At 35.3% G+C, this 26797-nt stretch overlaps 1 protein-coding gene across 2 annotated transcripts; it reads left to right on the top strand.

Annotated features, from left to right (window-relative positions):
• The first annotated feature begins 2647 nt into the window (after positions 1-2647).
• On the top strand, positions 2648-21177 carry LOC109104332 (sorting nexin-7-like). Of its 2 annotated transcripts, XM_042714561.1 has the most exons (10): positions 2648-2938; positions 5780-5977; positions 6063-6173; positions 6392-6556; positions 8232-8430; positions 8604-8803; positions 9824-9910; positions 12251-12352; positions 16620-16772; positions 20708-21177. In XM_042714561.1, the coding sequence occupies exons 1-10, from the start codon at positions 2816-2818 to the stop codon at positions 20783-20785; spliced, it is 1416 nt and encodes a 471-aa protein (XP_042570495.1). In that variant the 5' UTR covers positions 2648-2815; the 3' UTR covers positions 20786-21177. The 2 variants fall into 2 exon arrangements, with proteins under 2 accessions (XP_042570495.1, XP_042570496.1); XM_042714562.1 differs by lacking the exon at positions 12251-12352 and having other exon boundaries at positions 2650-2938.
• Positions 21178-26797: the final 5620 nt, after the last annotated feature.

Here is a 26797-nt window from a genome sequence, read left to right as displayed (position 1 = left end):
GCAGTTGTTGGATTGGACACCTGGTAGGTATTGAACAGCAGTCACATTTAAAATGCATTTAGAAGCCTGATTACAACCATATGAAATAAGGTATAATGGTCCTCGTCAGAATTCACGTCGTCTCAAACAGCGAGTCCAAAGAAAAAAAAAAAGTGAATATCGTAAAAGCGATAATAACTTTTGCACCCATCTGGGGGGTAATAAATAAATAAATGTGTGCTTTGCAACTGTGCATCAGGCAGCAACGAGAGAGACTCGGCTGTGTGTGGATTTAATTAGAAAGCAAAGCTTTTTTGACAGTAAATTGATTTTTAATTGTCTTCTCCTGCATCCGCTCCAGGTGGCTCAAGTCTTCTCTATTTGATGTTTTGTGTGCTTTATGTGAAGGTTTTTTCCTCCTGCCAAAACACAGTTTATTATGGCACACTGCAGATTAGCAAGCGGTTCTCCCAAATCAAGCCTATTCTACATCTGAGGGACATCCAGTGGGGTTTTAACAGAACTGTCGAAATTCTCTGCGGCACGGTCCAGTAAATCCACTCGGAAACAACGGCAATAGTGGATTTTTTAAAAAAGAAACATGGTCTGGTTGACATTGCTAATGGGCCCAGCAGGAAGGAAATGTAATTTGAAAGCAGCTGATCTATGTACACCACTGTTGTGGGGTAATGCTGATGTAATTGTTATCTGCCATTGATGGAGGTTGGTAGAGGAACGATTTGGGACCGTGCCACAAATTTGTGCAGAATGTCATTCAATCACACACAGTACTATATATATGGTTAGACAAGCTTTCTGTGAAGTAAACAGCTCTGTGTGATTTAGACATACAGCAGCAGCTTTGTTAAAAAACAGACAACAGCCATGACTAGGAAATCAGAATGGGTGTGGTCTGCACTGAATCTGATCTAATGAGGTTATATCAGTGGCATATTGCGTAACACATTCCCTATATTCTGCCTTACAAATGACTTTGCAACAGGCTATTTATCATTTACATTAAAAACAGTTTTAATTAATGGCTTGCATTGAATATTCTCACAGCAGCAGCTAAATAAAGATTGTTTCACAGCAGTTCATACATCACATAGCGTGAGATTTTGACATGGTTATGAAAGTCTTTGATCGGCACAAATGAAAATTAGAAAAAAAAGGGTCCTATAGCTTCAGCTTTAAATCGGTTATGAAAGCAAATGATATAAAATGACAGTACGCTAATGTGATCGGGGTGGGGCTGACCTTTTCTGTGCTTAGAGCTACAGCTGCCTGGTTCATGCATGCGTAAGGCCTGCCCTTTCTACAGATACTCTAATACTTTATATGCTTTATAATGCAATATATGCAACATTTCAGGGAGTTCTTATGGGGAAGGACGTCAGCTTCCAAATAGTATTATTTTATCCTGATGCATGCTATAGGAGAGCTCTTGATTTAGTTTCATATAAAAATTATGTAAAATAATAAATAAAAGGTGGTAAAATATATATAAAAAGCAATATCTAGTACCATTTTCACTATTAAACTCAATTCAAGAACGTAAAGCATTATAATATATGATAATATAATGGATGAGGTCCTAATTCAAAGAAATATGATCAAGTCCTACATTCATTATATCCAAGGGGATGGTCTTTATTTGATTAAATAAATGAAATAACTGACAACTAATGAGGAAATTTGTGGCAGAATATTTTATATTAATGAATGACTACAGCGGTCTCATGATAAGTACTTAAATTTAATATAGTCTGACTGGCATGTCCCCAATTAGATATTTCCTAATAAGTCTCTTATTAGATACGGTCGATTTTGTCCCATAATACAGTTTCACACAGCAAAATAGCTGAGCGTTTGCACAGCTATATAGAATTGTAATTGCCACTGTCATAAGAGGTCTTAATTATGAGCTCTGCCACATTGCAAAGGCATTTAAATTGAGCAACAGTAGCATCTGCTGGTTGGAAAAGGACACAGCAGGAATTCAGTGCTAGTGAAACCCAAACCGGCATACAGCTGATGGTGATGCATTACAGACCGTTTTGAATGAATGGGAATTTAATTTAATACTTCAAGACACTGACACAGTTCTTAAATATATAGTCCTGAGCCACTACATTGATTAAAAACCCATAAAGTATTTCTAAAAATATATTTTATTAAACAATTTTTTTGGGATACTATAGATATATATTATAATATATATATATATATATATACATATATTATATATATATATATATATATATATATATTATATATATATAATATATATATATATATTTGTAATTGCTGCAGTTTTTATAGAATATATATTGCATAATTTGTAGTATATAAATAGTACATTAAATGAAACTGGATATTAACTGTTAAACATCTACATTGCCACATCTGAAATCACATAAATGTTAGTTTACACACACATATAAGTAACCTTAGGTTACAAACTGGACTCCAAAACCCATAATCATACAGTTTTTATTAAGAATTATGCAACACACACACGTATAAGCCAACCTTTTAAACTATTAAAACTATCATTTGATGTAAAACACTATTATTTCACGGATCAAAATTGAATAATCTTTAAAAGCAAGAGCTGTTGGCCAAAAAACAGCCATAACATCAAGCCAAATACCGTAAACACACTCCTTCACGTGGGCGTCCCGCAGAGCTCAGTTCTCGGCCCTTTCCTAGGCGCGCGGTTTCCGATTCTGCGCAGTTGAGCCTGATCCGCCTAGAATGAGCTTTTGAGAGTTGTGCGGAAAAAATCGATGAGGTCCAGAAAACTTGTGATAAAGTAGCGATCTGAGCAACGATGAGTGCATCTGTTGTCGACAACACCGTGTCATCGGGGAATTCTTCGGTTGCGATTCCGACAGACATCAGCGGACAGATATTAGATCTAGACGAAGACGATGAATTGGAAGTTTTCAGTAAGGTAATTTATAGTCAACTGGTTTCAACCGAGATCGACCGCAGGTTGTTCGATCGGTTCTGTGAAGCAGACACATAACGAGAATTGATATGTTTTGATTCTACATCATAAATGACGTTGAAATATTAACTTCTTCTCCTTGAAATCTTTGTGTTTTGCTCTGATCTGAAGTTCCGAAGGTCAGCGATCAGGCGCTGTCATGCCATGTTTTTTTTCACCTCTGAGTTTTTTCTCTATTTTCAGTAGACTTCGTCTTAAACGTCATTTGATGCAAGATAGTTAGTTTTAAATAGCCAGAACTCTTCGATTAGCTCAGTACTGATGCAGCCTGTGCGAACTCCTCTGTTATTTGAGTTTGTCTGTGTCACTGTCGCGGAGATAACTGTCTGTCTATCTGGTTGTCTGACTGTCAGTTAGTCCGCCTGGCTGTCGACGGTCTGGAGTGCACTAGCAGCCAGCCAACTCGACAAAATACCCTAACAATTCCCCACAAGCAGTAACAACATCCTAACGATATCTGGCAGTAGTTAGAACACCCTAGTAATACATATTAACAGCTAGAACAACTGACTATCACACCACAGAAACTAGACAGAACGCCCAAACAATTCCCAGCAAGCTGATAGAACACCCTAGCAACACCTGACAACAGTTAGAACACCCTAGCAACACATAGTAACAGCTAACAACTGGCCAGAACACCCAGATAACAATTTCCACCGAGCTATTAGAACACCATAGCAATGGCTGACAACAGTTACAACACCATAATAACGCCTAGCAACAGTTAGAACACTCTAACAACACCTAGCAACCAGTCAGAATACCCAAGAAACTAAGCAGAAAACACTAGAAACACCCAGTAGACAATTAGAACACCCTAGAAACTAGGCAGAACACCCTAACAATTCCTAGTTAATGGGGCTAGAACAAAATAGCAACACTCAACAAGCGTTTAGAACACCCTAGCAATGCCTAGCAAGAGATAGAATACCCTCGCAACTAAACCGAACACCCTAAAAATTCTCAGCAAGCAGTTAGAACACCCTACCAACTTCTATCAACAGTTAGAATACCCTAACAATGCCTAGCAACTGAACACCCTAGCAACACATGGCAACAGTTAAAACTACCTAGCAACTGAGCAGAACGTTGAAAGTCCTTTCCATGAAAGTTCTCAGCAAGCAGTTAGAATACCCTAGCAATGCCTAGCATCAGTTAGAACACCCTAGCAATGCCTAGCAACAGTTAAAACACCCTAGCAATGCCTAGCATCAGTTAGAATACCCTAGCAATGCCTAGCATCAGTTAGAATACCCTAGCAATGCCTAGCATCAGTTAGAATACCCTAGCAATGCCTAGCATCAGTTAGAACACCCTAGCAATGCCTAGCAACAGTTAAAACACCCTAGCAACTAAGCAGAACACCATAAAAGTTTTCAGCAAGCTGTTAGAATACCCTAGCAATGCCTAGGATCAGTTAGAACACCCTAGCAACAGTTAGAACACCCTAGCAATGCCTAGCAACAGTTAGAACACCCTAGCAATGCCTAGCAACAGTTAGAACACCCTAGCAACTAATCAGAACACCATAAAAGTTTTCAACAAACAGTTAGAACACCCTAGCAATGCCTAGTAACAGTTAGAACACCCTAGCAACGCCCTAACAATCACTCAGATGCATTCTTTGATGTCAGACTCACAGTTTAAAGTTATTCTTAAACTTTAATTTGTAGTTGGAGTGTTTATTCTTCTCTTTAACTCTTTGGTTGGTGTTGTAGTCAGTATCAGCAGTGAATGGTTATGAATGGAAGTGCAGTGTTTGTTGGGTAAAGCAGCAGTGCAGTTTGTGCTGACTACAGACCAGTTTGTTATGACAGGAAACAGATGCTTAGGCTTCTTTCCCAGCAGCTGCGGCTAAACGAGAGGGATTTGCATGCGTCAGTGTTTGGACCAGGAAAAGATAGCAAGACAGTAGGAAAATCAGATGTTTGTCTCTCACTGTGATCAAAACACAAACAGCTTTCAAATCAAGTTCATGGCAATATTACGTCCAGTTATAATGATACACTATTATGGCATGATGCTGTGGTTATGTGGCTTAGTAACAACAACAGCAGAACAGTTATTTTTTTTATTTATTTTTTTAGGTTGAATAACTTAACTATGAAAGTTTAAGATAAGTACATATGAGTCTAAATATAAATATTTTTAAAAGAGCCTTGAAGCAACATAATTTCTTTTTTTAAGCTCAAGCAGCAGATTTTTTTTTTTTGATCAAATCATGTTTACAGCACTTCTCACTGTAAAAAAAAATAAAAAATTTCTCAACATATAGATAATAATAGAAATATTTCCCAAACAGCATATTAGAATGATTTTTAAAGGATCATGTGACTCAGAAGACTGGAGTAATATTCAGCTTTGTCATCACAGCTATAAATTACATTATAAAATATATTAAAATATAAAAGTTATTTAAAATTAGTAAAATAGTTTTACTGTATTTTTTATTAAATAAATGCAGAGTTGGTGAGCATAAAAACCCCATACTTAGTTATTTATATATTTGTTTTATTGATTTTTTTTTTTTTTTTTTTTTTTACCTTGGTTCTCCAAGGTATTTTAAAGAATACCAGGGTATTATTATTTTTATGAGCATTGTACCATAGTAATTCATCGCTGTAAACTGAGAGAAAATTTTGTTGTAAGCCATCCATGTCCAGTTGGTTGAAAACACAAAGTGCACGTGTTGTTTAATTGATGTCTAAACACTTGTGCTGTTTAGTGTTGATGGTCCCTCACGTGGCCCGATGCACATTTTGTATTTTGTGTTTTGTGTAGGATACGAGTACGACTCAAACAGACGGCAGCTCTTTCAATGCCTCCATGCAGACCTCCCCTGCTTCAATGATCAACCAGTACAAGTTTGAGGAAGAAGAGGAAGATGCTGACACCAAAGATATTTTTGTCACAGTCGATAACCCAGAGAGTCACGTAACAGCTATTGAGACATACATAACCTACCGGGTTGAAACTAAGGTACGGCCGATCTGAGCACAAACTCACTAAGTCAGGTTCTGCGAATAATTCACTCATATTTTTCCATCATTCTCCCTCACGTCAGACCACACGGAGCGAGTTTGACTCAAGTGAGTTTGAGGTGCGAAGACGATACCAGGACTTCCTGTGGTTAAAGGGACGTCTGGAAGAAGCTCATCCCACACTCATTGTTCATGTAAGTCAAGTATGAGAGTCTCCTGCTTGTCAAACATTCTGTGGAATGAACACAGTTAGTATGGAAGTTTATGGGATAAGGTTTTAAGAAGAGTCTAAATATTCATTTTTCCATGCAAATATGCTTGTAAAGTCTTTTTTATTCTACTAATGACATAAATCATTTCACTCTAAGTGCTAAAACTCTCATAAAACATTGACTTGATTGTGTCCCATCAGCCGCTGCCGGAGAAGTTTGTGATGAAAGGAATGGTGGAGAGGTTTAATGAAGATTTCATTGAGACGAGGAGGAGGGCGCTGCACAAGTTTCTGAACAAAATAGCAGAACATCCAATTTTCTCCAGCAGTGAAGATTTTAAGATCTTTCTCACAGCAGGATCTGGGGTACGATGATTGATTTTTATTTAGTTATCTATTTTTACATTATATACGCTTCATTCATTCATTCAGTTATATACATTTTTTTAATACATTTAATACTATTTATTTACACATTTTATTTATTATTTTATTATTTGTATCTTTTTTTGTACATGTATTTTATATTTATTCATTCGTTCATTCAGTTATCTATCTATCTATCTATCTATCTATCTATCTATCTATCATTCAAATGTTTATTTAGTTATTTTAGGTATTTATCTACTATTTATTTATTTGCTTATATATATTTTTAAGCATTTATAAAAGTAGATAGAATAGAAAAATAATAGAGAATGCTAGTGTTAGAGGGTCAAGTTTTTAAGTTTATATATATATATATATATATATATATATATATATATATATATATATATTTATATTTTTTATTTATTTTTTTAAAGGGATACTCCACCCCAAAATGCAAATTTTGCCATTAATTACTTACCCCCATGTCGTTCCAAACCCATAAAAGCTTTGTTCGTCTTCAAAACACAATTTAAGATATTTTGGATGAAAACCAGGAGGCCTATGAATGTCCCATAGACTGCCAAGTAAATAACAGTGTCATGGTCCATAAAAGGCATGAAAGTAGTCATCAGAATACTCCATCTGACATCAGACGTGCAATCTGGGTTATATGAAGGGACGGGAACACTTTTTGTAAGCGAAGAAAACAAAAATAACGACTTTATTCAACAATTCCTTTGTCAACAGTCTCTGCTGTGTCTCTCCATATCACTGCATGCTCTTCTGAATCATCTGCACCACAAGGACAGCGAAAAAACAGCGCATCCTTGTGGCGTGGATGATACAGAATAGCGTACGCAGCATACAATGATAGTCACAGGCCTCCCAGTTTTCATCCAAAATATCTTAAATTGTGTTCCGAAGACAAACAAAGCTTTTACGGGTTTGGAACGACATGGGGTTAAATGATTAATGACAACATTTTCATTTTGGGGTGGAGTATGCCTTTAAACTCTAGTGCATAGCTCATCCCAAACCATATGTAGAAACCAAAAATCTCATACAAATTAAGGGCTTTTTTGAAGTGATCACCCAGGAACCACTCAGAACATCCTAGCAACCACATGGCAGTGCTATGTAATAATTACCATTTTTTCTTGTGTTGATGTTCCTCTGGAATGTTTTGCTAGAGACATTGTTTTCTTCCTAATAAGGACGTTAAAACCTGTCTGTACACACACACAAACACACAGTTCCACATTACCCTGATAATGACCTTCTGTGTGTTCATTATATGCGATCTCAGTTTTGCTTTATAAGAGGGTTATGTTGAATGCACGCAGATAATGTGACAGTTTCTGTGTTTAGATCCGACTCAGTGACCTCTAAGATAAGTACTTCATAAAGAGCTCCTCACTTCCCTTCAGTCATAATAAAGGAAGTTTTGCTGTTATGGAGATTTGACGCTTCGTAGGCTGCTATGATACGCGTACAGTATTATCAGCTATTTGTACTGGTGTTGCCATTACTGGCCGACCATGAAAATATGCACACATTTTCAGCCATTAGAGGCTTTTGCTGAGTAAAACATAGTGGAGATGTGGTTATTTTGCTGTTGTCACCCACCCTTCAATAATATCATACTCCATTCCACTGATTCTCTGTGCAGGAGCTGACCTCTCATAAGAAACAAGGTCCAGGGTTTCTGAGCCGGATGGGGGAGACGGTCAAAGCCGTCGCTGCTGCAGTCAGAGGGGTCAGAAACCGGCCTCAGGAGTTCACCGACATGCAGGAGTACGCGGAGGCCTTCAGTCAGAAGATCAGCTCGCTTGATAAAGTTACTCAAAGGATCGTCAGAGAGCAGAAAGGTTGGACTTTTTGTCTCATTCACACACTTTTCAATGAATTCTCATCTCTAGTCTCATCTTATATCTTCTCATCTGGTCCCATCTCCTCTTTCTTATTTAATTGGCTGACATTTAGGAAACGTATTTGTATTGGCTATAGCTTATATAATTATGGGAATGCTCCTTGAACACAGAGTACCTGGAGGAGCTGAAGGAGTGTGGGCCGACATACGCGCTGTGGTCACAATCAGAGCAGGAGCTGGCCGAGCCCCTGAAGAACGTGGCAGGCTGTGTGGACAACTGCTGTAAGGAGACAGAGGAGCAGGTCAAACATCTCAATGATCACCTGATTCCAGTCCTTCATGAGTACGTCCTCTGTGCCGACACACTCAAGGTAGACCAACAGAAAAGATGCTCCTGTTTTGTCTTTCATAAAGGGATCGTTCACCCTAAAATTCTAATTTAGTCATCATTTACTCACTTTTATATCATTCCAAACCTGTATGACTCTCTTTCGTTTGCATAACAAAAAAGATGATATTAAGGTTTTTTAATTCTATTATGGATGCATTACATTGATCAAGAGTGATGGCAGAGATATTTATGGTGTTACAAAAGATTTTTATTTCAAATGCAGTTATATTGAACTTTCCATCCATCAAAGAATCATTAAAAAAAATTAATCACCGTTTCAACAAAAATGTTAAGCAGAACAACCGTTTTCAATGTTGATAATAAATGTTTCTTGTGCGGCAAATAAGCACATTAGAGATATGACACTGAAGACTGGAGTAATGATGCTGAAAATTCAGCTTTGGATCACAGGAATAAATTAAGTCTTAAAATATATTCAAATAGAATACTGTTATTTTAAATTGTAATCATTTTTCACAAAATTTGTGTATTTTTGATCAAATAAATGCAGACTTTGTGAGTCTAAAAGACTTCATTCCAAAACATAAAAAAAACCTTTGGAACGGTACTGTATGAGTTTATTTGAATTTTTTTAAAAATATCTTATTTTACTAATATTTTTTCTGTTCTGTTAAAAAAAATAAAAATATAAGACATGGTTCAGAAAGACATGATTGTGAGTAAATGGCATCAAAATATTCCTGTTTAAGTGAACTATTCCTTTAAGTGTAGAATATTATTTATTTGTCTTGGTAAATTAAAATGTTCTGTTCTATTTTGTTTGAGGCAAATTACCTGCTAGTATAAAAATCATGTTTGAATTGATATGAAGTTTGCTGCATTTCATCCCGTCTGATATAAACCTTGATGCAAAGCTAAGATCAATGCAGCTGCGTTATGTTTTCCGAGACTTATTGCATATTTCATCCAGCCTTAAATTTCATTAAAATATATCGATCACAATTTTCATACTTCATGAGTATCGATCACGGGTTTTCAGGCAGTACTAAGGAGGCGAGACAACATCCAGGCGGATTTCGAAGGGAAGACTGAAGCTCTTGCCACAAAGAAGGCCGACAGGGACGCGGTAGGTCTATTATTGACTCTTTCCATTCTCCATGTAATCCATCCAGTGCTCCTCTGAAAATTCATGGAGATTATTTTTAATAAAACTGAGCTTTAGCTGTCATCCTGGCTTTCATTAGACAGCGCTCCGTTTTAAGCTGTAAAAGGAATTTGGAGAGATTATATGACTATCTCCAGATCGCTGTAGATGTCCCTTAAAGCCAGACCGCTCTTGAAGTGGGACGCTTTTAAATATTACTCATATTGCCCAAGCTAATATTGCCATATTTAAGTCTCTTTGGCTTTTTGAGTTTATTTTTGTCAATTCAATCAAATATCAGGGGCAGGACGCTTGAATGCTCTGAAAGGGCATTAATGGACAAAGTACTGATGGTGTCCAGAGAAGCTTAGCAGCATCTCGGCTCTCTTGTCAATTTAATTACATGCTTTGATTGAGCACGGTCCCTGCTGACTTACGCTGCTTACTACAAAAGGCCATTTCCAAAATGAGAAGGTATCCCCAATGGCCTGATTTTTTTTAAACCAAAGAACTATATGCTCCAGATTCATTCATTCATAGTCTGGAGAAGAAACGAAAAACCACAGAATGCATTTGAATATGGTCCTTATGCAAAAACGCATGTGTCCACATTCTGCTTTGTATCATTGTATAAAATTTGCATAAAACTACTACTACTAAACAATAAGTAGTGAGCAATGTTGGGGAACTTACTCTAAAATTGTACTTTGGTCAAGCTACAAGTTAATTTTAAACTAGTTAAATGACAGTCAGACTATGGTTAAAAAAGAAAAAAAAAGGTGTTAGCTGCACCAAGGGTTTTCAGTTTGAAGAAAAAAAAAAAGTTGTGGAAAATATTATGTGGAAAATATTTACTATTTAAATATTTGAATTTCATTTTATTTACATGTCACTCTTTTTTTCTGCTCATTATTAGTGTTTTTAAATGTGTACACTAGTAGAGATCATTTTTATTATGAGATAATTTTAAATATTACTTTTTTAAAACTTTTATTATTATTATTATTATCATAATTATCTACATTTTTACACTATTTTAAATACTTTGAATGTCTTTTTAGATATATAACCATCAGATATTATTTATTGCAGTAAAATGAGACGTTTAAACTAAACAGTGAGCAGCAGCATTTAACATTTCGCTACAACAGACCTAAAGCACCAATAAAAATACTCTGTGAATTGTTTTTTGAACCAGTTTATTTACACAAAAGAAGCGATTCATTAAAGGGGTCATATGATGCTACATGCACTTTTACAAGTTGTTTGAACTGAAATGTGTGTTGGCAGTGTGTGTACACAACCACCCTATAATGATAAAAATTCACCCAGTGTTTTTTTTTTAAATCTCATTAAATAATTTCTCCTTTTCTCAAATCGAGCCAATCTCAGATGCCTGTCTTAGTGATGTCACACATACAAACTCCTCCCATGATAGTTTGATTGACAGTGGTGTTTCTGCACAGACTGGACTGGCGTCTTACCTTAGACCCGCCCTGAGTGGGCTGTCATTAGTCCGCCATTGTTTCACCGCTTGAGTAGATGTAGACAAGAATGTCTCCTAAGTGCTTGAGGTGTTTTGTTATACGATGTATTAATGAACATAGCAGTCATTATTTACTCCTTACATCTGAGCCGCTGAGACACTGTGGATTATGTTTGTTTTTGAAGAGAATGCGCCCCTGATCTACATAAATGCTTCTATGTTTGCGCGAATCATTCGTGACTCAGCTTCAACAAAAGAAGTGAGTAAGGTTTTTTTAATGAATCTTTGCAAATCGCCTTTCCTAATAATGTGCTAATTAGTGAGTTTCACGATGAATGCAGCTAAAGTAAACAGTCTCTCAGAGAGTGGCTTGGAAGAGAGGGGCGGGGTCAGCAGAGCTCATTTGCATTTAAAGGAAAATGCTACAAAACTGCTTGCTCTGAAAAGAGCTGGATTTTGACAGGGTAAATTGGGTGTTGTTTTACACTACCACTGAGAAATTTTAACCAAACTGTTACAGACTTTTCATTAAGACCCTAAAGAATTATATCAACTTGTGGAAAATGGGCACCCGATGACCCCTTTAAAATGTCATTCTAGTTGGGGGCGTATGATTATTGCTTCTGTTTGCTCTAAGTGTAAAGCTACTAGTCCAATGTAATGTTACAAAAACAAGGAGTTGATGGTTTGCAGGGGTTTAACCAATATCCATTATAATCCCAATATAGCCTTTCTGAAATTCCATAGTGTGTTATGTTATTGCCACGGTAAATGGGTTATGACTTCAAGTCCAGATGTGTTCGTATTCATGTGTCCATTGCTCATGTGTCTACTGGGACTCTAAGGTGCTGAGTTTAGCATGGGACAGCTTGGTGGGACGATCCCCCGAGGAGGTCAAACAACAGAAACAGCAGAAACTTAAGGGCGAGATTAAGGAGGTAATAAATCCCCCCAAAGCGCTTGGGCTTGGCCTGACTAACAACTTCTGGCTTTATCTACTCAAGGGTTATTTTGACGTGTTTTTTCTGAAGTGACCACACCTTATGAGGGCGTGTTTTCACCTTGTCTTTGTTTCACACATTTTTGGCTTAGTTTAGACCAGCATGGGGCTTTACATTTGAATGCTGTGGTGTGTGATGTCAACATCTACGCTCCCTAAAATGCTGTCTAACACGCTGTGGCAATTTTAAGTGGATAACTGCCTAATATCTCACTCTGCTGAGCAAGTTAGTATTGTAGTCTTTTTCTTACGGAATCAAGGTGTGGTGCATGTGACCATTTTCAGACTTGGCCCTCCACTTTGTGCTACAGACTTGAATGAAACCTCAAATCATGTGGCTTATTGAGGAGAGGTGTTATTACTTTCTTGGAGATCAGGGCCCATCAGGCTGAGCAAACCCTTAATTATAATTTTTTGTGTTGTGTAGTTTTGTGTTGAGGGATTATAATGGTTTTTAATAATTAAAAATGTGTATATATATATATATATATATATATATATATATATATATATATATATATATATATATATATATATATATATATATAAAATGGTGTTTATAGCATTTTGGAACCATATATATATATACACATATACATATATACATGTGTGTGTATATATATATATATATATATATATATACACACACATATATACATATATATACATATTATGTATGTATATGTATATATATATGTGTGTGTGTGTGTGTGTGTGTATATATATATATATATATATATATATATATATATATATATATATATATATATATATATATATATATATAATATATATATATGGTGTTTATAGCATTTTGGAACCATATATATATATATATACACATATACATATATACATGTGTGTGTATATATATATATATATATATATATATATATATATATATATATATACATATTATGTATGTACATGTATATATATATGTGTGTGTGTGTGTGTGTGTGAGAGAGAGAGAGTGTGTATACTGTATATATAATTTGTTTTTCAATTTAGTTTACCCTATCATTGTTACTTTTAGGGCTGCCAAAGTTAATGCATTCATTTTATTTATTAATGTATTGGTTGGTTGGAAATTTACCCCTTCATTGTTACTTTAAGCATTTTCAGTTTTTATTTTACATTTTAGTATTTTAGGGCTGCAAAAGTTAATGTGTTAACTTGAAAATATTTTATTTTATTTTCAGTTTGTTTTCGTAATTAGTAGTACTGCTAAGATTAATGTGTTTACTTTTTTTTATTTTTCTTAATTATTATTATTTTTTTTTCAGTTTACCTCATTGTATTTAAAGGCTGCCAAAGTTGACTTATTGTAGTTTTTTTTCCCAGTTGTATTGTTTTTAATCATTATTTGTATATCATAGAGACTTAAAGTCGGGCTCTTTTGTCTTGTTTAGAAAGTATCCACATAGCAACACCCTGGGAACCACCCAGAACTGTATAGACGAGTTTTGCATGAACAAGCAATGCAAAAATCTCAATGTTTCGGCTTCTGTCATAATGTTTGCTAGCAGTCTAAGTGAGTTTTTAGCAGTTAGCACAAATACTCCAGACAAATTGATCTGGGATTTCCATATGCGTGTTATGGGGTTCGAACCTGGTCTGCATTACTTCCTTATTCTGCTGCCCCCTCTTTTCAACATAATTTCCTGTCATCTCTTTACTTTCACTCTAAATGAATGAGAAAAATACAGTACTTTCTGTCCAGTAGAGGGCAGTAAAGGTCACTATAAACAAGTGGAAGATCTTCATCCCATTTATGGCAGTCTCCCTCTAAATAAATGAGACACTTCAGTATTGTTGACAAACTTGAATATGAATATGACTCAACCGTTACTGTTAGAGTCAGTTTGCTTGGCTTTGTGCATAAATGTGTGTTTTAGTGACAGCAACATCAGATCAGTGGAACTAATGATCTGGCCTGCTTGTCAGAAGTGAGATGTGGCTGTAGACAATGTCTTGTCCCTAGAGCAATCCGTCCATTCACCAAACACAACTGCTGTTCCAAATGACAGCCAACATCTGATGCACGCGAACACACGCTACAATGAAAATGAGATGGAGCTCTAACAGACAGCTACCTGTGACCTTCATTAGCTTACCTGTCAAACATCTCGCTCTCTGTTTTTTAAATGTTCCTCTCAGTCTTGGCCCACTGATCTGATATGCCACCGTTCCCATAGGCCTGTCATTCCCAACATCACTGGGCATGTTTGCTGTTCATCTCTCACTATGTCTAGACAACGATACTGCTGAGTGTCATTTGGATGTGCTTTCACCCCTAGAGAGCTTGCGCACTAAATAGAGTATGATAGATTTGTTAACAGCCACCTTGTGAGCCAATCAGAAGCTGCGCAGTGACAGGAAAGCTATTGTGAATTGTGCAAAGATACACAATATGTATTTAATAAATTATTGGATCACAACTATAAAAACAGTAATATTGTTAAATAATATTGCTATCTAAATTAGCTGGGGGGGTTTTATTTTTTGAAATTGTTTATTCCTGTGATGGCAAAGCTGAATTTTCAGCAGCCATTACAGTCTTCAGTGTCACACAATCCTTCAGAAATCATTATAATATGCTGATTTGGTGCTTAAGCAATATTTATTATTATAAAAGTTTCAAATAGTTGTGCTGTTTTATATTTATGTGAAAACTGATTTTTTTTTTTTTCATAGATTGGTAACAATGTTTTACTTGACTGTCAGTTTTGATCCATTTAATGCATCCTTGCTGAATGAAAGTAATAATTTCCTTGGGGAAAATAATAATAATAATAATAAAAAAAAAAAAAAAAAAAAAAAAACGACTGACCTCAAACTTTTGAAAAGTAGCATTAAGTAGTACATATGCAGATCACAAAATTTGGGGGCAGAGTAAATATGAATAACTGACATTTTTGATTGTCTGGTTTGAAAGCCGATTCAAAGCTGTCAGATATGCTTAGCATTATTATTTGATTATTCGGTTAGACTTTCGAGACAACTTGCAGCGAGCCAAGAAACAAATTAACTTAATTACAGTGACTGGTCTAGTTGATATCAGCATATCAAATGTATTCCTGCATGCTCAGCAGGATTTTACAGGAGTTATACTCTTCAGTAATGAAAGTTTTTACAACACTTTAAAAAAAAGAAATGGCTGCACGTCAGCACTCTGATGGCAGAAGAGCTACTCTAATAATATTGGCATTACTATCTTGGTTTTAACTTGTCTGTTCAGAGCTACATGACTTGTCATCTCTGGTCAGGATTAGGGGGACGCAAAACTACATATTTTCAAAATTGGTTAGTCAGTACGTCATCTGAAGGATTAGTTGACTAGGCTGTCTTATAGAAATCCTGTACAATTAGGCAGGTTTAGGGTTGTGACCACCAGACCCGATTAGATTTAGAATAAATCAGATTTAGATTAGGTTTCTTAGCAATATATGTTAAATGCAGCCCTTTCAGAAGAATAAATAACAGATTTTCAATATATATATACAAACAGACTAAATGATGACAAACTTTTATTGCATTTAATGTTGAAAACAGTTCTGCTGCTTAATATATTTGTGGAAATAATTATATTCTTTACCTGATTCTTTGAATAGAAAGTTCAAAAGAACAGCATAAGGCAGCTCACTTGCTCTTATCATCTCAGTGTGGTTGTATCTCTCTGTTAATGTTACTGGACCTTTGTGCTGACTTTGATACTACCGACCACAATAATCTTTTGGATAGGCTTGAAAATAATGTTGGCATTATGTTAATTGCATTGGCATGGTTCAAATCGTACTTATCTGACTGTTATCACTTTCTAGCAGTAAATGAAGAGGTGTCTTTTTGATCATAAGTTCAGTATGTAGTTCCGCAAGGCTCAGTATTAGGACCGTTGCTTTTCTTAATGGTATAATTTGAGGCCTGATGAAACATACCAATTCACAAAACGGAATGCATAGTTGATATAAAAAAATTGGATGACTTAACTTCCTACTACTAAATTCAGAAACTGTCTAACTTGACTGCATTATTCCATCTTAAAAAAAATCTAAATAACACTGAATATCACAAAATCTGAATACTTGGCTACTTGTGAATTGCCTTTAATAGAGAAAGAAGCTGTTTGGTTCCAAGATGGTCTATGACATCTAACAGCAAAAGCTAACTGGGCCACGCTAACCAACCAATCCTTATGTGTTCAGATGAGAGATGAGCTGGATAAGGCGGAGGACAGGCTGGAGTGGGCGAATAATGCACTCAAGACCGATTGGACCCGCTGGCAGAAGGTCATGAGAACTGATCTACGATCAGCCTTCATCGACACAGCAGAGAGGAATGTCAGCTACTATGAAAAGGTGAGATAGTCAAAAAAAAAAAAAAAATCTGATTAATATTCACTTTTTAATGTATTTTTATTTGTTGTTGCCATTTTATAAAAGCAATAAGCCACTTGATGTCATCAATTACTGCTTTAAATTTGATCAAGCTTTAAAATAGTGATGTAATTGAGAAGATTTCAGACATGAGAGATAAACATTCACAGCTACGAGGTGGTAAAGACGATTCCCGTTGAAGACTTGGACAAACCGCCAACAGATTTTAGAGGGATGCATGTGGCCATCTGCCTGCATTTATTTGCACAGCCGCCCTGGATATGTGCCAGCAGAGGGTGGTAGTATCTCATTTTTATCCCTGCTGACAAGTAATTGCACTCCAAGTCTATAAATGTTGACATTGCTCACAAGATTGGATGCGTTTAAGCCAGTACACTGCTTAATTTATATTTTTTGAAAGCTCTCTTCCTTTGCTTTTCAGTCTTAAACAGTAAATTATGACCTCAAAGTTTAAGGTCTTTTACAGTAGCACAACATTAAATGAGAAGCAAAAGTGGGGGGGAGTGTTAAACTTCAAACGTTTTAAAGGTGTTGTGATCTCGGTTACCTGCGGTGCCCTCAGAGGCCCTAGAGAATAACCTATTGTCGGACAGAAACAGATGAATGGGTTTATAGCAATAACGAATATGACAAACTCTCTGTTTGGTCTCTAGAGAGGTTGAGGAGACATCTAACAGGATTTTTCAGATGCAAGCATACTCAAAAGTAAACAGTGCTGCAGTGTTGGGGAAACTACTCTAAATGAACAGACCTCACCTCCCTGAACACATCAAGCTTTAACAATGCAAACTCTAATATAAGGAACCCTGCATATTGGTGTGGGTGGATGTCCAACATCTGCATGCCGTTTAGAAAAAAAAAAAAAAAAAAAAACAGCAGCCATGTACTACAACATAGCAACTTCAAAGAATCGCCATGGATATGCCGTAGCAACAAGGCAGTAGCTGAAATGATAGCAAAGATGAGGAAGCTGTCATTAAATGTTAGAAATAATTCAGCCAGCACAGAGCCTTCGCAGGGTTTTCAAACACAGACGGCAGAAACATTCCTCTTGTTACCAGAGTTAAAGCAACAGCTGATGCAACTGATGTTTAAAAAAATCACATCTCCAGCCCTTCGACCACGTCTCTCTCCACCTGTGTAGCTGAAAGAGAGGTGTTGTTTGCCATCTGATTTGCACAGTTACGTCTCAGGTGTGTCCGTGTTGATGATTGTTATTATTCATGCATCGCTGGCTGATTAGCGCAACATTTGGCTGAGCGAGGTTGGACTAGCATCAGAGCTCGTGGCAAGCTAATGATCCTCCCAGTAACACAAGAGCTGTTACAGAGACTCACTTTCACTCTATTAGTAAACGTGTGTCAGACAGGGACGTGTTGCAAACCAAACCCTTAGACTCTCTAGACTACTGAAATAAGTACGGATGACGTTCAAGCCTTGTCAACAGTCTCTTTTCTTCAGCATTTCTCACCCAGTCAGTGATCTGGACTGGTCACATGGGTTTGTATTGTGTCTTTGTTTTATTCTAGTATTTATTGTGTCCTCTTGTGCACTGCATTGAAAATACAGCTTTTGTTGTTGATTCTGAAGCTTAAAGAACATGTTCTTGAAAGGTAGTTGTGTTCAACTTTTCTTTGTTCTCTGTTCTATTTTCCACATTTACCGTTTTCTCAGCTGAAGTAATTTTCTGGGGAAATTGCCGACAAGTCATTCTCTGCCGAGATCAGAAAAATGCATTTTCCACCTTTGAATGAGACCGATTCATTTTCATTTTTCTTGTCCTAATTTGACCAAGTTGTGCTAGAAGGGTCAAATGTACTTTAAAGGGATACTACTCAAAAATTTAAATTCTGATATAATATAAACAAATATTATAATTAAATTACAATTCAAAATCTAAAATGACAGAATTTACATTTTTGTGTTAATATAATTATACAATTTCCTAATTGTACTAATTATAATATATATTTATTTAAATTTTTAATTCATCATATTTGTATATTGATATTGTAATAATATATGAATGTTAGTGTCTTATTAATTATAATTAAATATATTAATATTTACATTTTCATAATATTTAATACATGATATATAATATGTATATTAATATAATTATAGTTTATATTTTCTTAATACTAATTCTAATATATATTTATTTAAATTATTTATTGAAGATTAGTGTCTGTCTAATTATAATGTTTTTAATGATAATATTATACTATAACTTTAATTATAATTTATTAAAATAATAAAAGATTTTGTAAATATACTATTTATATTTAACATTTTAATTATTTATTTATAATACTTTATTTTAATTATGGAACATTGGTGTTATTTATTGAATGTTGGTATCTGTTATTAATTATAGTTACATTATAATTTTTTACATATTAATATAATTACAATTTATATTTTTATAATTAAGTTATATAGTTAATATTATTTAAATTGTTTGAATGTGGGAATTTATTATTATTATTTATTATTTATTTTTTTAAAGTTGATCGGTTTTAAAGTAATTTGGCTTTGCGTCATGCTTAACACCCCGTAACCATAATCAATATTACTTTAATTTAACAGCGTTTCATTCTTTGTTGGTCTTTTGCTCTATGAATTTGCAGTTTCAATTTCTCCAAACTTTAGCAAACAAAATATGATCATTCTTGACATATGCTTTTGTCCCAGTCCTGCATTTGCAAGTGAATGGCACACTAAAGAGTGATCGCCTTTTTAACCAGCTGCAGTTTAATCAATATCTTAAACCGGAGCGACACAGATGTTGACTCCTTCCTGGGACAAATATAGCCTTGTCCTAGTGTGATTTGGAGGGCGACTCTGGTCCAGCGGCCTCAGGCACTGCCTGTCCAAAGTCGTTTACCGAGGTCATGTCACGTCTGAATCCTGTGGTGATGGAGTGCATTGATTAACTGTTTTTGACAGTAGGTGAGCCGCAGCAGACGCGCCTCCAGAGGTTCTGCTATGAAACACGCTCGCATGTGGCATCCGAGGGGGTTTGGGCCGAGGGGTGTTGTTGAGGCTTTTAGGGGCCTGGGCTGCGACTGACGAGTCCCCGTGAGGACATTTATCAAGGGCTTAGAATCTTGACACCTAAATGGCACACAGGATGAGGAGCAACCGCAGCTTGTGGATGAAATTGGAAACCAAATGGCAGCCGCTTGTCAGGCCTCATGGTTAACGCTGTTTAAAAGGCTTTCCATTTCACTGCAGTCAAGTTTTTACTGATGTGACAGTGTTAATTAAGTATCACTTAAGGGTTTAGATGGGTGCATATGGATAGTGTTGCACTCACATTTGCTTTGAAAATACATAAAAAAAAAATCTAGGGATTATTATTAACAGTTTATTTATAATAATGTAATATTCATATTTTTTATTATATAGAATCTTAATATAATCAGTCCAAATCGAATTTTGTGCATATCTATCTGATTATAATTATATATTTTATTATTAATTAATATTGTATAATTTACATTAATTATACTATTTATATTAATATTATTAAATGTATAATTTTTTATATATTTATATTTACTATTATTTTAATTTATAATGCTTGCATATGAATATATTTTTATTATTGAATGTTGTGTTATTGGTGCCTTTTATTAATAATTAATTTATATTTTTATTATATTATAATGTATATTTTCATAAAGTAGTTATTATTAATGTGTGTGTATATATATATATATATATATATATATATATATATATCTATATATATATATATATATATAGTAAAATTTAGATATTTAAAAATTATATAATTTAAATTATTATTATATTACATGTATTATATTGCTTCCATTGGCTATTTTTATTTATTTATTTTTTAATGTAAGTGTGTCTGTGTTCTCTTGCAGTGTTTGGCTGTATGGGAGTCATTCTTGCAGTCTCAAAGGACCGATGCTGAAGGAAATGGAAAGGTTGACTCTTCCTAATCTCTCAAGGTGAATGGGACAACCAAAGACGCTTTTATTCCTGCAGAAACCAAAAAGATTCATATTTAGAGACTGAGGCACCAAAGACAGTCGCTCTGTACAAACGTCTCCCAGCATTCACCAGCTCACCCAGAGAAACTGCAATGAAAGTAGTGTTCTCTCTGTCAGTACGTTATATTGCCAAATCTTTTATATTGAAAACTATTTTTCATTTGTTTATATGAATACAACACAAGATTGAAAAAGTAATGCAATTCCTGGAAAATAAAGATGCACACTTTAAAGCCTTATTGCATCATCAGTGAGGATTTTATCCATACGATGTTTGCGATTCATTTGTCCTGCCCTTTTGCAGATCAATGCAAATGCTGTTTACCTCTTATCAGAGCTGCCTCACTGCAAAAACCATTCGATTAGTGTATAAATAAATATAAATGCACTCTGGATGGATGCATTTCTTGCATTGGACTTAAGTTATCATTGTGCTATTCCATTCAGGTTACTGAAGCTGCATCTTTATGCAAACATCATATATTGAAAATGATGCTGACATTCCAGAATTGTTTAGATGTTATTAAAGTGCATAAATCAAAAGAATTTACCTGTTGCCTTTAAATATGAAATGTGTATTGTTTTAGATACTTTAATATGAATTTGAATGCGGTGCACAGATATCATAAAGTGTAATAAAATGCTGAAAAACTGATTTAAAAGTATGCTTTTACAGATCATAAGTGAATTTAATGTCATGGAACCATCTATGTATTCTTGGAATAGTTGTAAAGAAAATTGTTCTTGAAAAGTTGTTAGAAAAGAGTCTTGTGGTGTGTGTGTTTTTATTCTCTCTCAAGGGAAAATGAGCAAACAGTTTAGTATGCTTGATCCTAAACTGGGTTACCATCACAGCTTGATCGCATGCAACATTAAAATGTTCTTTATTTAAATCTGTGCTATAAATTATTGAGAAGTTGATTAAACACAAAATAAAATGGTGTACTTTAGGGTTAATTCTAGCGTCTTCTCCGAACTGGTTCTTTTTACTAAAACAAAAACATAGTTCAAACAACATTGTTTGATTCATGAACAAATGACTCTTATAAACAGGAAATTTAGTAAATCAAAAACATATAGTACAATCACTCTCAAATAAATGTGATTTGTGACCGGTTCTTTTTAGTAAATGAAATGCATACAGCACGACTAGTATAGTCTGATTCACAAACAAGTTACTTCTATGAACTACTAGTTATTTTTAGTGAAACAAAAACAGAGCACATTCAATGTGGTATGATTCACAAACAAATGACTCTCATGAACTGTTTCTTTTTAGTGAATCAGAAGTTTACAGCGCAACCAATGTAGCCTGACTCATGAACAAATGACTCTTAAGAACCAGTTCTTTTTAGTGAAACAAAACCATAGCACATCCAATGCAGTACGATTCAAGTTTTTCATTCAGTTTCATTACCAGATCTCTCTCCCTGGACCACTGAAGTCTGTCCATGTGGACATGAATACTCCTGGAATGGAAAGAGGAAAACCAAGCCCAGACTTGTCCCAATCCAAGACCCAACACTTTTACCAAATGTGCTCAAGTTACACACCCGCAGAGTTAATCACTATTGTCTCTGGCAGAAGTGCATGTGTCTACACAGCAATATGAATTTGCTATTTAGTTTGAAAGTAAGTGCACTACAAATGTAACTGCAAACGAAGCGCTTTTATTTTTCCCTGCCATCAGCAGCAGCTGTTGCCTGACTCAAGCATCGGAGCCTGGCTGAAAGAAAGCAGCTCTTCTCTGGGCTTTCCTCATGGAGAAGTACATGAATGCCTGAGTGACCAGATGGATCAGACAGCCTCAGGGAAGCCCACAGTTTCCTTCCACTCGTCATGCTTCTGTCTGTTCCTTTCAGCATCTTCCAGCACAGCGTGACTAAAGAGAAACTGCCAGAGCGAGATTTCAAATACTGCCATTTTAAAGCTAAAAAGCTTAATGGAGTTCTCTTTTGCCTGAGATCTTTCTCCTAACACTCTTCAGAAGAAATAAAAATGCATTACATACATTAAGAGCAGCTATTAACAGTAATATTTTTGGGAAGTTTTCTATCCGCTGCATGTTGGCGGTGGGAAGGCCGCTGTCATGTCACCTTGACCAGTTACTGAAGGTCCTGGTTATTGTTGTGTCTCTAGTGTGTAATTACGGCATTGTGTGTGAACATGACAACATCAAACCGTTCAGAAGTGACCATGAGACAAATGCGTGCCAACATGCAGCTCAAGGAAAATAAACAGAAGCCTAAAGGTACAGTTTTTGGTTTCATTTGACTATTATGTTTCCTAAATTTTACTCAATATTGGTAGTTCATCCAAAAAAAAAAAAAAAATTAATTCTGTCATTTAATCACCCTCATGTCATTATAAACTCGTACGACTTCAGAATACGATATGGTCATGCAGACTAATTTCATGATTTTATTGGATAGGATTTTATTCATACAGAAAAGAGCAGCTCAGAAATGCATAATACATAGATTTTTGTATTCTAAGAAAGTAAAAAGAAAATATAGTATTAATTTTTAAATAAATGTTTGATTTTATTTAATTTTTTAGGTGAACTATCTAAATCTAAAATTTTAGTTTTCAATTATGTCTGTTATGGAAGCTTATTTCTACTTACAAGTTTAAAAAAAAAATTTAATTGTAACTTTATATCTTACAATTCTGATTTGGCTTTGCTCTCTCTTTCTCTCTCTCTCTCACTATTTTTACACAATCTGCTGGAGGGAATTAAGAGCTCTCACACCATCAAAACAAGCCATTTCTATTGTTTGCTGCAGTGAACACCGTGCTGGAACAGAAAATTACACTTTGTTTTGCTTCTGCATTACGCTTTCACAAAAAAAAAAAAAAAAAGTGTGCTTTAGAGATGTTAGAGGTGCTTGTGAGTGGCGCTGATATTAGGTGATGGTAATGGAACACAATAACCAGGAATAATTATGGACTTCCATGACTCGTTGGTCCTGGGCTATAGAGTCATTCTCTATCAGATGAGCTACAGGAACATTCACAGGGAATCTGTTAACACTGAGCACTCCATTCATTTGATTGCCTATTAGGAACTGATGTTGTTTTGCTGTAGTAAAGAGCTTCTATTGTCCTGCCTGTTGCCATCACATCAGAAACAATTCAACACCAACCAATACGATAAATACAACACACTAACTGCTGCTTTGTAAACAGTCTCCAGTTATATATAATTTTATATAGCAGCATGAATTTATGGATAATATTATGGAATTTAATGTAATTATATTTACTTTACTGAAATAGAAATGTAATTAATATAGAATATAAATTGAAAATAGAATAGTTACACTTATATATATATACTGTAAATATGGTCTTTTATGCATTTAATTCAAATTTTTACACAGAAAAGCTGAGAAGAGGAATCTATGCTGCGCTTGGGAATGTTCCGATATAGATGGCAGAATCGGCGGTAAGCAATCGAACCAATTCATATTCAGTCAGGGAATCTTTGTAAGTAATGGCTTACACTAATGAATCTAGTTTGGAAAGAGTAAAATGCTGCCAAAGAAAAATCAATACATTCTCTGAAATGGCTCTAATGCCCCATCAGAGTCCTGAGTGACAGTCCCACTGAGTTTTCTTAAACATGGTTTAGTTCAAGCAGCAGGCGAGGAGATAATGGACGACACTGGCGTTTTCCTGTGTGGGACCTGCATCTAACTACACAGTTGCTTTCACCTGCTGCTATGGGAAATTCCTTCTGGGGATCTGGAGGTGTCTATTATGTGTGGTGCAGACATTTGTCTGCTACTGGGTCTAGCTTGCTACCCAGCATGCCTCAATCACGTCGCAGTGTGTATCGGGACAGAAAGGCGCGACTTCCTGCCAATCACTCAGCATGTAAAGGTTTCTCTGCACATGAAGGCCAGATGCTTAATTTGCAAGTGTTTTTTTCTGTTTTGACTGGTTATTATGTTTGTTTGAGCTTTTAACTATTGTTTTGACTGGAGGATGAAAATTTGTTGCTAAAGCAGTTTTTGAAAAGCCAGTAAACAGGTTTGGAGTAATGGGATACTTGGTACACATTTATATAATCAAAATACAAAATGTATGCAACTTCATCCACATATATTAAAAAAACGACTTAAAACTGTGATTCAGTTCAGTTAGCAGATCACTGAAATTGTATTTTATTACTTAAATGTTGCTTTTTAGTAGCTCAGGAGACTCCATTGTTTTAAGTATCAACTTCGAATAGCCTAAGGATTTAGTGTTGTAAGAATTTGATATACAAGACAAGAGTATACAGTATATGATAAATGCATCACAATATGTAATCACATTGCCAATAAATAAAAATTATGAAAGTAATAACCAAAGCAATATCATTGCTAATGAAGTTAACCTCTAAAATAGTCCAAGCAGACTAGATTGGTCTGATTTACTGGTTTTAGAGGGCACTTGCTGTGTATAGCCACAGTGTTTTTAAGGCATTACACCCGCTCTCAGTTTCACTTGTCCATGTCATTTTTTTTCTCACCAACTTCCAAGCACCCGTAGCTTGTCGTAGCTCAACAAGGGCACCGAGTGAGTCAAGACCACCACTGACTATTAGATGCGCAAATGACACTTCACTCACAACAGCACTCTGGTACAGAGTCATATGTGCTCAAACAATATACAGCTATTGCAACTGATATGATTACCAACCCAACTCACAGCAATGGACCTTTCTTGCTTTGACATTTTCTCTGCCAAAGATAAAAAGTAATAGTTCACTCAAAGATGAAAATTTGCTAAAAAATTTAATCAAATTTACTCACATTTAGAGAAATGTAGCATTTGCTCACCACTGGATCTTCTGCAGTGTATGGGTGCCATCAGAATCAGAGTTCAAACAGCTGATAAAAACATCACAATGATCCACACCACTCCAGACCATCAATTAATATATATATATATATATATATATACAAGATGTTTTAAATTTAAACCATCACTTCTGGGAAAAATACCAGTTCATAATCCATAATGGTTCTCCATTGTAAAAGGCCATCAGCTGTTGTCCTCTCACATCAAAATCCACCAACATTTGTTTAAAAGTGTTTTGCTTTGTAACAGTGCTTGATCTGTACATATTTCTCTCCTGATTCAGACTTTTTACTGGAGAAAGCAATATTATGGATCGAGGACTTGCGTTTTAGCCAGAAGCAACAGTTTGATGTTAATGATAAATTTGTTTATTACAAACATGCCTCTTTTTACTGCACAAAATGTTAATTCTTGTCGTGGATTATTGTGATGTTTTTATCAGCTGTTTGCATGTATGAAAAAATGCTGCCACGCATAAAACATATGAAATAACATGAATTTATCCCCATAGCAAATCTATACAGGTGGAGCTGGGGAAGGTGGAGGGTTTCTGCGTGCTGCAACTATCACAGCAAGCACTAGCAGATGTTCATTTCTTACAAACAAAAAATTGGTTTAAATTCTAAGGTTACTCTGGGTGATTTGAGCATATGCACTTTTTGCACTTCACTTATTAATCAATCATCATTTTTGTGTGAAAACATTTTTCAAAGTTGTTGAGGAACATCAAAGCTTAGAATAGTGCACATCTTGGATATTTTTCCCAAACTCCAGTATTTGGCATCTTCTCAAAATGCTAAAAAAAATAAAAATAAAAACACACACCTCACTCATACTGCATATTATGCAGAGGTCTCACAGGAGCAAATATCAGCCAGATGTTGTTTACTCCGAACTTAGCTTGAGACCACAGTGAAAATTTGATAAAAAAAAAAAAAAAAATAATAATTATAATAATAATAAAAACAAGAGGTGTAAGATTCTGCATCATTTCTTGGTCATACCGACCTTGGACTCTCTACTTAGATGTTCGTGCTTTCATTGAAAGCACAAGATTCTTTCTGGATCACTTTACAAGTCATGCTGGATAACATTATCATCAGGTTTAAC

Source organism: Cyprinus carpio, chromosome A24, assembly GCF_018340385.1.
Source record: "Cyprinus carpio isolate SPL01 chromosome A24, ASM1834038v1, whole genome shotgun sequence".
NCBI classification, from domain to species: Eukaryota; Metazoa; Chordata; class Actinopteri; order Cypriniformes; family Cyprinidae; genus Cyprinus; species Cyprinus carpio.
The sequence above is the reverse complement of the archived record's forward strand: the minus strand, read 5'-3'. Positions and strand labels throughout refer to the sequence as shown.

Bases quoted from the DNA above. Each gene is read 5' to 3' on its own strand.
- LOC109104332 (XM_042714561.1), top strand. From the start codon at position 2,816: ATGAGTGCATCTGTTGTCGACAACACCGTGTCATCGGGGAATTCTTCG. The intron at 6,557-8,231 runs GTACGATGATTG...TTCTCTGTGCAG, and splicing joins TTCTCACAGCAGGATCTGGG to GAGCTGACCTCTCATAAGAA. The intron at 8,431-8,603 runs GTTGGACTTTTT...CCTTGAACACAG, and splicing joins GATCGTCAGAGAGCAGAAAG to AGTACCTGGAGGAGCTGAAG.